We start from the raw sequence: 12,091 nt of genomic DNA, 5'->3' as shown, positions 1-12,091 counted from the left end.
AGCATTGATTTTACAATCATTTCATTAGTTTATAAGGCACTGCATGGCTCCTTATGGATCATTACTGGGTTATAATCCAGACGGCCCTGTGGATTCTCCAGTTGTTTTCTTTTATCTGTTACTCAAAGCAGAAAACTGTTAGTTGTTAGTTATTTTTACCTCTCACCAATGACTAATTATATTAGAGGACAAAGGTCACAAATTTTGTTTACAGTACTTGGAGGGAATAAGGGGAAGAAATTTACACTTTTTACACCCTTCACATCTGATACCTAATGCACAATCTTGGTTACAGTAAGCTCTGACCACTCTGAAAAGGTCTCTTGCTGTGATTGCAGGCTGGTACAATCGTCTCTACATCAACTTCACATTGCGACGCCACATCTTCTTCTTCCTGCTGCAAACATACTTTCCTGCAACCCTTATGGTGATGCTTTCATGGGTGTCATTCTGGATTGACCGCCGGGCTGTTCCGGCCAGAGTCTCCTTGGGTAAAAAAAAATATACCTCATGTCAAATGTTCTTTGAAGAGTCTCTGCATGCCTAAGGAAAATCTGTCTCTGTGGAATGATGAAAGCTGGCTGTGACATGGCTCCAGCAATTTTGAATACACACATACATGTGTGATCACACAAACCTCCCACACTATACCACGCTTACTTTTCTTTTGAATTATTTTCTGTTTTGGGGCTGTTGCTGTACTGTCATACAGGCATCTATTTTCCCCCCGTGCTGAGATCCACTCACGGCTCAGTTCATCACTCTTATTAAATTCAGTTGTTAGGAATGTTTTTACGTGACCCGTTGAGCTTTTTTCTGAATTCTTCCCTTCTGCTTTATGCATTCAATAACTTAGAGGCAGTCCTTGGGCAATTTTTGCTGGAAATTTTCAGGTACCTAATTCTAGTCTCTTTTCCTTTGAGAATTTCAGGACATCACAAATAAACATGAAAAGACAAAAGTAACACAATTAAAACGTTTGCTCTCTTATTACCTTGAAGAACAGTTTTAATTTAATATACCTGTAGAATTTTGTTATTTTAGCTGTTCAGATAAAATTACCAACAATTACCAGTTTAACTTGCATCACCTGTTTTAGCAACATGCTGTGTGTTCAGAGAAACACCTTCTGAATGCTAACACAACATTTAGAAACAATTCCAGACCTTTTACTTACTTTACCTACTTATTTGAGTCTGTCGTTCAATAGCATTCAAGCATCTGGCAATGGGGTTATTTGCCTCTCAGGTTAAAGCTGAAAGTCAGCATTTTGAGCATGTTTTCATCATGTAACTGTAACCTGAATAGCTTTTGATGGGCAGCTGAAATAACATAAAGATGTGACAGGGTTACTGTGAGGTTTCTGCTGCAGCCTAACCTTCTATGACAGGTATGTACATGCTCCCTACCATACATAGCTCACGAGCTCCTCAAACAAAGTGACCCTCACTTATAATATGCACTGGTAAGAAAATAAAAACCTTTTATTACCTTTATATGACATCTAAGCTAGGCTCACAGAGGCTGTGATTCTTTGATATATGAAACATTAATAAATGTTTCAGAGACCTCTTTAATGAAACATTGAAGCCCCATATAACAAAAGACTGTTGTAGTCATATTGTCTTCATGTATAGAAAGTGTGTCTACCTTCCCAGTCATTTGCTCTTGCTACACTGCACTACAGTGACTGCTGTAGGCACAATTTAATTTGGTTATGTAGCCAAGAATTTCTGCTGTTCATGTTGATGTTATAACTTCAAAGGGAAAAAGAACAAATCTCAGCTGCAGACACGAGCCAGCAATGAATGCATGGTCCAGCTTTTTTAGGAAGCTGAGGATTTTTCACAAAATAATTATACACATTATGAGCTGATTTATATCATCAGTAGGAACAGAAATGGTCAGGGCCCAGATGCTGATTTTGGTCTTTTCAAAACCGGAAAAGTATGGAACGGCAGGCTTATCGTTGAGGTTCCAGACGCTGAAATGAAGGGAGCACTGTGTAGGATTTGAGGTTGCAGAACTGTAACCAGCTGAGCAGCCCTCCCTCAACCTTTTACATTCCAAGCATGCAGAAGAAACAAACAATGACTTCATAGTAAAAGGCTCTCACTGGAGCCAGAGGTAGCATTGTCTGTTCTGGACCACTATAGAAACATGCTTCATCATTCATGGTTATGGGTGATTGTACACTAAATTAGGAGTACGTTTGTGTATAATCACTTGTAACTATGAATAATCACCTGTAACTGATATTAGATCCCACTAAATCCCAAACACTGGTCATTTAGAAACCTTTGGATTTATCCTGCTGCCTAAATAGAAAATAGGTTCCTCTGATCTTGCTGACAGCACAAAAGATGCATTTCATATATCTCTTCTTCATAAAATGAAAAGTGGCGTTCAGTTTTGAAATTAATTATGAAACTAAAACACTAAGTTCTCACATTAATTTACAGAAACATCTGTGATGTGTTAAAATACCTACCTGGCCTTGCAGGTATCTCAACACAATACACTAATCATTATTTCCTAGCGTAGACACATTTCTTAACAAATTGAATCAAAAGCTATATTTAGTTTAAAGTGGTGATATTATTATGCTTATTATAGAATAAATGTCCAGCATGTAGCAGAGTATCTCATCACACTAGTACTGAAAGTACTTCTGTAAGCAGTAATAATATTTAGAAAGTACTTACTTCCACCAGTTTTACCTCAGTTTGAATCTAGACTAGAAGACCCACAAGGTCATGCAGGGCTGTTGGATTGTACAAGTCGACATAATGCTTTCACCCCTGCAGCTTTAGCTATGTTAAGATGAGGTTAGCTCCCTGAGTCAAGACAGAAAAGAAGTTTGCTGCAGCCTGTCTACACTGTGATGCATGAGAGATTCAAACCTGTTTGTTACAGAACTTTGTATGTCCTGTGTCCAGGCATCACTACAGTGCTAACCATGTCCACCATCATTACTGGAGTGAATGCCTCCATGCCCAGGGTGTCCTACATTAAAGCTGTGGACATTTACCTCTGGGTCAGCTTTGTCTTTGTCTTCTTGTCTGTGTTGGAGTATGCCGCTGTCAACTACCTGTCCACTGTCCAGGACCGCCGGGAGCGCAAGATGAGAGAAAGGGCACGGTCTCAGGTTTGTTTCAGTGCTCTGACAAAGCCACAGAGAAAGTAATGTAACTAAAAACAGGTTCATTCACCCTACTCACAACCCCTTTAGCCCCTTTAGACAAAAACCCCAGACACGCTTGCTGAGTAATTTCACTTACAAGAACATGGACTGGTTCTTATATAGCACTTTTCTACTCTACTTTGAGAACTCAAAGAACTTTACACAGCATGCCTCATTCACCCATTCACTTCTTTCTATGCCTAAGTGCTTTCTATCTAACATTCATACAGTTGCATTGGAGAGCAACTTGGGCTTCAGTATCATGCCCATATATATATATATATATATATATATATATATATATATATATATATATACATATATATATAGTCAGATGAGACAAAGACTGAACTGAAGTAAAAATTTGGTTTTCACTCCTATCAACTATCAAGCATGGTCTGGTAACATCGTGCTCTTAGGCTGCTTTACTGCCCATGTTATTGAAACATTGCACAAAGTGGATTGAATAATGAAGATGGAGGACCCTGTATGAATTCTACATTCAAATTTGTGTACCCATTTCTTGTTTTTATTATTCTCCCATGCAAAATAAAACAGGAGGATATTGTTATCATACCATCTGCCCATCCTGTGAGGTTTTACCTCAAAAAACACACGGAGTAGAGCGATGTCATTTGGTATATGTGCTCTTTACAAAGATGTCCAACACAATATTCAGATGTCTGTTCATCCATCCGTCTGTCCGGGTGTCTGTCCATAAGGTTTTACCTTTCTGGTCTACAGACTCCAAAACCACAAGTTGAGCCATGAAATTTGGCATGTGGTTTTTACTCTTCAAAGATGTGCAGAATGATATTCATATTCCTGGATGTTCAGTACCTTTGTACACTTCGGCTGTATTTATCTGAAGTGGAGATTAAACAACATGAAGGATTTCAGGCTGCTGAAACTATGCTAATGAGATGCAGCCTCTTTCTCATGCCTGATAGGCTTATGCTAATCATGTGATCATATTGTGCTGTGTGACTGCATTTACCTACTTATTGATTGAAATGGAGAAAGTGGGTGTTCCAGATATCTAGCAGTTGATTTAGGTCACTGAACAGCTGGCTGTAGCTAGATAGTGAGAAACTCAAATATCAATTTCTTACAACATGCTTAAAATTGTTTTTTAAACTGAAAAGAAAATATCTACAAATACTGTTTGGCAGGAGAGGCCTCTCTGGGGTATTCTCAAACTAGTGATGTGTTTCTGGGTGTGATTAATGAGATCACACAGGGAGAGGCTGTGGTGATAGATGGAGAAAGCTGTCCCAGCAGGGAACACCAGCATGTGGCAGCCAGGGGAAGCAGAACAGGATGTCTACATCAGTGGTCAGCAAAGGAGAGAGGATGATTATGTTAAACTAGACAGCATTTCTAGATTACATCTTCCCACACTTGTATTTTGAAGTACAATTTCTACTTTCTGGGGGTATTTGTGCAATATGAATGACTAGAGTAAGAAGCCTGACAGTTAGTTTTATGACTTAAAAGTATCATTGCGTATCACAAATATGTAAAGTCTGAAATATTGTTCAATTTAAAATGAACAAAAGAACTGTAGTGTGTGCTACATTTTTATTAAATTATAAAGTTTTATGTTATAAGAAAGCAAAGTCAGTGCACCAACATCAAAAGTCAAAAGTGTGGTAGTAATTTTGTGGATCTCTGTAATAAATAAACAAAAAATAAACATATATATATATATATATATATATATATATATATATATATATATATATATATATATATATATATATATATATATATATATGTTTATTTTTTTTGTTTGTTTTTTTGTTTTGTTTTTTTTTGTTTGTTTATCCTGGAATACCTAGAACTATACAAGATCAACAGGACCCTAAGAGCCTTCATCAAGAACTCCAACTTCAAGCCCATTGCAGAAATCACCAGAAGGCAACATTGCAGACACTGAAGACAGTTACAAGTACCTTGGAATCCCACAGGAAAATGGGAACCATGAAGAGGCCACTAGGAAAGCTGCAACTTCCAAGTACCTCCAGAAAGTAAGGCAAGTCCTAAGGAGTCAGCTGAATAGGAAGAACAAGATCCAGGCTATCAACACCTACACCCTGCCAGTTGTCAGATACCCTGCTGGGATAATAAGCTGGCCAAAGGAAAACATAGAAGCCACTGATGTCAAGATAATGCATGGAGGTTTTCACCCCAAATCCAGCACCCTGAGACTGCACGCTAAGCAGAAGGAAGGAGGCCAAGGACTAGTGAGTGTCAGAACCACTGTTCTAGATGAAACAACAAAGATCCATGATAATATACAGGAACGTCTGATACATCCCCAAGGGTGGTTGAGAACACCTGAGCTAAGATTCTGTGGAACTTCCAGAAACAGACGGACAAACTTGTGATGGCTAACAAACCGGACATCGTAGTGGTGGACAAACAAAGGAAGAAGGTCGTAGTAATAGATGCAGCAATACCAAGTGATGGCAACATCAAGAAGAAGGAACACAAGAAGCTTGAAAAATACCAAGTGCTAAGTGAAGAACTAGAGAGGATGTGGAAGGTGAAGGTAATTGCAACACTCTGGGAATGAGAGGGAGGCTCCAGCAGATTCCAGGAATCTTACAGATTCTGTCCAGAAGAGCGCAGCCCTAGGAACAGCTAAGAGACTGTGCAGGACCCTCAGGCTCCCAGGCCTGTGTGGGTGTAAAATGTCCCTAACTTTACTGTATTTTAAGAGCATGTTAATAAAGAAAAGGCATAATCTCTTTTAAAATGCGACAGGCTATGTGTGCTGATAAGTGTTTGCCAGAACACAGTGGGTTTCCTAGCATCAAAATGACAAAAATATATAATTCAGTTTATATTGTAAATAAGGGTAACAGGGTGGATGTGTTATGCTTTAAATGGTAAATGGACTAGTTCTTATATAGTGCTTTTCTACTCAGTCAGAGCACTCAAAGCGCTTATACAACACGTTTTTACATTTACCCATGCACTCCCATTCATACAAGCACTTCCATGTTTTTACTAAGCTAAGTGCTTTTTAATTAACTAACATTCACACACATTCACACATTGGCTGTCACTTGGTGTTGGCTCTCACTGCGGTATTGTATCACTTCCTGTTCCTGTTTCGGAGCACAGTGTTTTGCTGTCTGTTAGCTGTTATATCTGTATAACTCGATTTATCTGGATAATAACATATTTTAGTGTAATCTTCACCTACATTAAATAGCATACTCTTTGCTGAATCACCTGTATTCACATTACTCACTTTATTTGTTTTTAGAAATTCGCTAGCTTAGCTCAGCTAGTAGCTTAGCCCTTAGCCGACTCACTACCAGCATGGCTTCTTCTCCTGTCTCTCCTACACTTTCCTGCTCTGGGTGTCACATGTTTAGTTACTCCTCGGCCTCCTTTAGCAGTAACGGTACTTGTAATAAATGTAGTCTGTTTGTAGCTCTGGAGGCCAGGCTTTCTGAACTGGAGACTCGGCTCCGCACCCTGGAAAATCCTACATCTAGCCAGGCCCCTGTAGCGGGTGCGGACCATGGTAGCTTAGCCGCCGTTAGCTCCCCCCCAGCAGATCCCGAGCAGCAGGGAAAACAGGCCGGCTGGGTGACTGTGAGGAGGAAGCGTAGTCCTAAGCAGAAGCCCCGGGTACACCACCAACCTGTTCACGTCTCTAACCGTTTTTCTCCACTCGGCGACACACCCGCCGAGGAACAAACTCTGGTTATTGGCGACTCTGTTTTGAGAAACGTGAAGCTAGAGACACCGGCGACCATAGTCAAATGTCTTCCAGGGGCCAGAGCAGGCGACATTCATGGAAATTTGAAACTGCTGGCTAAGGCTAATCGTAGATTTGGTAAGATCGTTATTCACGTCGGCAGTAATGACACCCGGTTACGCCAATCGGAGGTCACTAAAATTAATATTGACTCGGTGTGTAACTTTGCAAAAACGATGTCGGACTCTGTAGTTTTCTCTGGGCCCCTCCCCAATCAGACCAGGAGCGACATGTTTAGCCGCATGTTCTTGAATCGCTGGCTGTCTGAGTGGTGTCCAAAAAATGACGTGGGCTTCATAGATAATTGGCAAAGTTTCTGGGGAAAACCTGGTCTTGTTAGGAGAGACGGCATCCATCCCACTTTGGATGGAGCAGCTCTCATTTCTAGAAATTTGGCCAAATTTATTAACCCTCCTAAAACCTGACTACCCAGGGTTGAGACCAGGAAGCAGAGTTGCAGTCTTACACGCCTCTCTGCAGCTTCTCTCCTCCTGCCATCCCCCCAAAACCCCATCCCCATAGAGTCGGTGCCTGCTCCCAGACCACCAAAAACCAAAGCTAAAATCAGCAAAAAACTATTTAAGCATAAAAATTCAAAAACAATAAATAATACAGCTTCATCAACTGCACCAAAAAATAAAACAATTAAATGTGGATTGTTAAACATTAGGTCTCTCTCTTCCAAGTCCCTATTAGTAAATGATTTAATAATTGATCAACATATTGATTTATTCTGCCTTACAGAAACCTGGTTACAGCAGGATGAATATGTTAGTTTAAATGAATCAACACCCCCGAGTCACAGTAACTGTCAGAATGCTCGAAGCACAGGTCGAGGAGGAGGATTAGCTGCAATCTTCAATTCAAATCAAAGACCCAGACAAAATTTTCATTCTTTTGAAAGCCTGACTTTTAGTCTTGTCCATCCTAATTGGGAAAATCAAAAACCTGTTTTATTTGTTATTATCTATCGTCCACCTGGTCCCTACTCAGAGTTTCTGTCTGATTTCTCAGACTTTTTATCTGATTTAGTGCTCAGTTCAGATAAAATAATTATAGTGGGTGATTTCAACATCCATGTAGATGCTGAGAATGACAGCCTCAACACTGCATTTAATCTATTGTTAGATTCAATTGGCTTCTCTCAAAATGTAAAGGAGCCCACCCACCACTTTAATCATACTCTGGATCTTGTCCTGACATATGGCATAGAAACTGAAGACTTAACAGTATTCCCTGAAAGCCCCCTCCTGTCTGATCATTTCTTAGTAACATTTACATTTACTTTAATGGATTACACAGCAGTGGGGAGTAAGTTTAATTACAGTAGAAGTCTTTCTGAAAGTGCTGTAACTAAGTTTAAGGATCTAATTCCTTCATTGTTATGCTCTTCAGTGCCATGTGCCAACACAGTGCAGAGCAGCTACCTAAACTCTGCTCCCAGTGAGGTCGATTATCTCGGCAATAGTTTTACATCCTCACTGCGTATAACTTTGGATACTGTGGCTCCTCTGAAAAGGAAAGCTTCAAATCAGAAGTGCCTGACTCCGTGGTATAATTCACAAACGCACAGCTTAAAGCAGATAACCCGAAAGCTGGAGAGGGAATGGCGTCTCACTAAATTAGAAGATGCTCATTTAGCCTGGAAAAAGAGTTTGTTGCTCTATAAAAAAGCCCTCCGTAAAGCTAGGACATCTTACTATTCATCATTAATTGAAGAAAATAAGAACAATTGGCGATTCACGGAGGCGATTCCTCCGTGAATCGCCACCTTATCGTGGTGGAGGGGTTTGTGTGTCCCAGTGATCCCGGGAGCTATGTTGTCTGGGGGCTTGTCCCCCTGGTAGGGTCTCCCATGGCAAACTGGTCCTGGGTGAGGGTCCAGACAAAGAGCGGTTCAGAAGACCCTTATGAGTGAAAAAACAAGGGAACAGTTTACCCTGCCCGGGATAGGGTTACCGGGGCCCCACCCTGGAGCCAGGCCTGGGGAGGGAGCTCGAGGGAGAGCGTCTGGTGGCCAGGCATTAGCCCGTGGTGCTTGGCCGGGCGCAGCCCGAAGAGGTTACATGGGCCCGCCCTCCTGCAGGCCCACCACCCGCAGGAGGTGTCGTAGGGGTCGGGTGCAGTGTGTGTCGGGCGGTGGCCGAGGGCGGAGGCCCTGGCGGACCGATCCCCGGCTATCGAAACTGGCTATTGGGACATGGAATGTCACCTCTCTGGTGGGGAAGGAGCCTGAGCTAGTGCGTGAGGTTGAGAGATACCAGCTAGATATAGTTGGGCTCACCTCAACGCATGGCCTGGGCTCTGGAACCAGTCTCCTGGAGAAGGGCTGGACTCTGTTCCAGTCTGGAGTTGCCCTCGGTGAGAGGCGGCGAGCTGGGGTGGGTATTCTTGTATCCCCCCGGCTTGCTGCCTGTACGTCGGAGTTTTCACCGGTGGACGAGAGGGTAGTTTCCCTGCGCCTTCGGGCTGGGGAACGGGTCCTGACTGTTGTTTGCGCTTATGCGCCGAATGACAGTTCAGGGTACCCACCGTTTTTGGAGTTGCTGGGTGGGGTGCTGGAGAGTGCTCCATCTGGTGACTCCATAGTCTTGCTGGGAGACTTCAACGCTCACGTGGGCAATGACAGTGAGACCTGGAGGGGCGTGATTGGGAGGAACAGCCTGCCCGATCTGAACCCGAATGGTGTTTTGTTGTTGGACTTCTGTGCAAACCACAGTTTGTCCATAACAAACACCGTGTTCGAACACAAGGATGTCCATAAGTGCACATGGCACCAGGACACCCTAGGTCGCAGGTCGATAATCGATTTTGTAATCGTATCATCAGATCTGCGGCCATATGTTCTGGACACTCGGGTGAAGAGAGGAGCTGAGCTGTCAACTGATCACCACCTGGTGGTGAGTTGGATCAGGTGGCGGGGGAAGATGCTGGACAGACCTGGCACACCTAAACGTATTGTGAGGGTGCGCTGGGAACGCCTGGCAGAAGCCCCAGTCCGGGAGATCTTCAACTCCCACCTCCGGCAGAACTTCGACAGCATTCCGAGGGAGGCTGAGGACATTGAGTCCGAATGGACCATGTTCCGCACCTCCATTGTTGAGGCTGCTGCTCAGAGCTGTGGCTGCAAGGTGGTTGGTGCTTGTCGTGGTGGTAACCCCCGAACCAGATGGTGGTCACCGGAGGTGAAGGGAGCCATCAAGCTGAAGAAAGAGTCTTATCGGGCTTGGTTAGCCTGTGGGACTCCGGAGGCAGCTGACAGGTATCGACAGGCCAAGCAGAATGCAGCTCGGGTAGTGGCCAAAGCAAAAACTCGAGTGTGGGAGGAGTTCGGTGAGGCTATGGAAAAAGACTTTCGGACGGCATCGAAGCGATTCTGGCAAACCGTCAGGCGACTCAGGAGGGGAAAGCAGTGCTTCACTCACACTGTTTATAGTGCGGGGGGGGTGCTGCTGACTTCAACTGAGGCTATAGTCGGACGGTGGAAGGAATACTTTGAGGACCTTCTGAATCCCACTGACACGCCTTCTGTAGTGGAAGCAGAGTCTGGGGATGAGGGGGATGACTTGACCATCACTGGGGGTGAGGTCACTGAGGTAGTTAAACAACTCCTTGGTGGCAGAGCCCCTGGGGTGGACGAGATTCGCCCTGAGTTCCTGAAGGCTCTGGATGTTGTAGGACTGTCTTGGTTGACACGCCTCTGCAACATCGCGTGGAGATCTGGGGCAGTGCCATTGGATTGGCAGACCGGGGTGGTGGTCCCCATCTTTAAGAAGGGAGACCGGAGGGTGTGCTCCAACTTTCGGGGGATCACACTACTCAGCCTCCCCGGTAAGGTCTATGCCAGGGTGCTGGAAAGGAGGGTCCGTCCGTTAGTCGAACCTCGGATTCAGGAGGAACAATGCGGTTTTCGTCCTGGTCGTGGAACGCTGGACCAGCTCTTTATCCTCTCAAGGATATTCGAGTGTGCGTGGGAGTTTGCCCAACCAGTCTACATGTGCTTTGTGGACTTGGAGAAGGCATTCGACCGTGTTCCTCGGGGTGTTCTTTGGGAGGTTCTTCGGGAGTATGGGGTGTCTGGCCCATTGTTGCGGGCCATTCAGTCCTTGTACAACCACAGTGAGAGCTTGGTCCGTATAGCCGGTAATAAGTCGGATTTGTTTCCTGTGGGTGTTGGACTCCGTCAGGGCTGCCCTTTGTCACCGATTCTGTTCATAATTTTTATGGACAGAATTTCTAGGCGTAGCCAGGTGGCGGAAGGCTTCTTCCTTGGTGGCCTCAGAGTCTCATCTCTGCTTTTTGCAGATGATGCGGTTCTGTTGGCTTCATCAGGGGGGGGGCCTCCAGCTCGCAGTGGAACGGTTCGCAGCCGAGTGTGAAGCGGCTGGCATGAGAATCAGCACCTCTAAGTCTGAGGCCATGGTCCTCAGCCGGAAAAGGGTGGAGTGCCATCTCCGGCTCAGGAACGAGTTCTTGCCTCAAGTGAAGGAGTTTAAGTATCTCGGGGTCTTGTTCACGAGTGATGGGAGAAGGGAACGGGAGATCGACAGGCGGATCGGGGCTGCTTCTGCAGTGATGCGGACGCTGCACCGGTCCGTCGTGGTGAAGAGGGAGCTTAGCGTAAAAGCGAAGCTCTCGATTTACCGGTCGATCTACGTTCCTACCCTCACCTATGGTCACGAGCTTTGGGTAGTGACCGAAAGAATAAGATCGCGAATACAAGCGGCAGAAATGAGTTTCCTTCGAAGGGTGGCTGGCCTTTCCCTTAGAGATAAGGTGAGGAGTGCGGCCGTCCGGGAGGGGCTCAGAGTAGAGCCGCTGCTCCTCCACATCGAAAGGAGCCAGTTGAGGTGGCTCGGGCATCTGATTAGGATGCCTCCTGGCCGCCTCCTGGGTGAGGTGTTCCGGGCATGTCCCACCGGGAAGAGGCCCCGTGGTAGACCCAGGACACGCTGGAGAGATTATGTATCTCGGCTGGCCTGGGAACGCCTTGGGGTCCCTCCGGATGAGCTGGAGGAGGTGGCTGGGGAGAGGGAAGCCTGGGCTTCTCTGCTTAGGCTTCTGCCCCCGCGACCCGGCTCCGGATAAGCGGAAGAAAATGGATGGATGGATGGATGGAAGAACAACCC

At 44.8% G+C, this 12,091-nt stretch overlaps 1 protein-coding gene across 1 annotated transcript in view; it reads left to right on the top strand.

The window, feature by feature from the left end:
* Positions 1–12,091, top strand: part of gabrr2a (gamma-aminobutyric acid type A receptor subunit rho2a) — a 58,203-nt gene that overhangs the window by 35,079 nt on the left and 11,033 nt on the right. Inside the window, exons 5-6 of the mRNA XM_030724995.1 lie at positions 339–491; positions 2,940–3,148. Of these exons, the coding sequence (XP_030580855.1) occupies positions 339–491; positions 2,940–3,148 (362 nt within the window). The remainder of the gene's footprint in view (positions 1–338; positions 492–2,939; positions 3,149–12,091) is intronic.

The sequence above is a fragment of the Archocentrus centrarchus genome, unplaced genomic scaffold (assembly GCF_007364275.1).
Source record: "Archocentrus centrarchus isolate MPI-CPG fArcCen1 unplaced genomic scaffold, fArcCen1 scaffold_44_ctg1, whole genome shotgun sequence".
Lineage (NCBI taxonomy): Eukaryota > Metazoa > Chordata > Actinopteri > Cichliformes > Cichlidae > Archocentrus > Archocentrus centrarchus.
The sequence above is the reverse complement of the archived record's forward strand: the minus strand, read 5'-3'. Positions and strand labels throughout refer to the sequence as shown.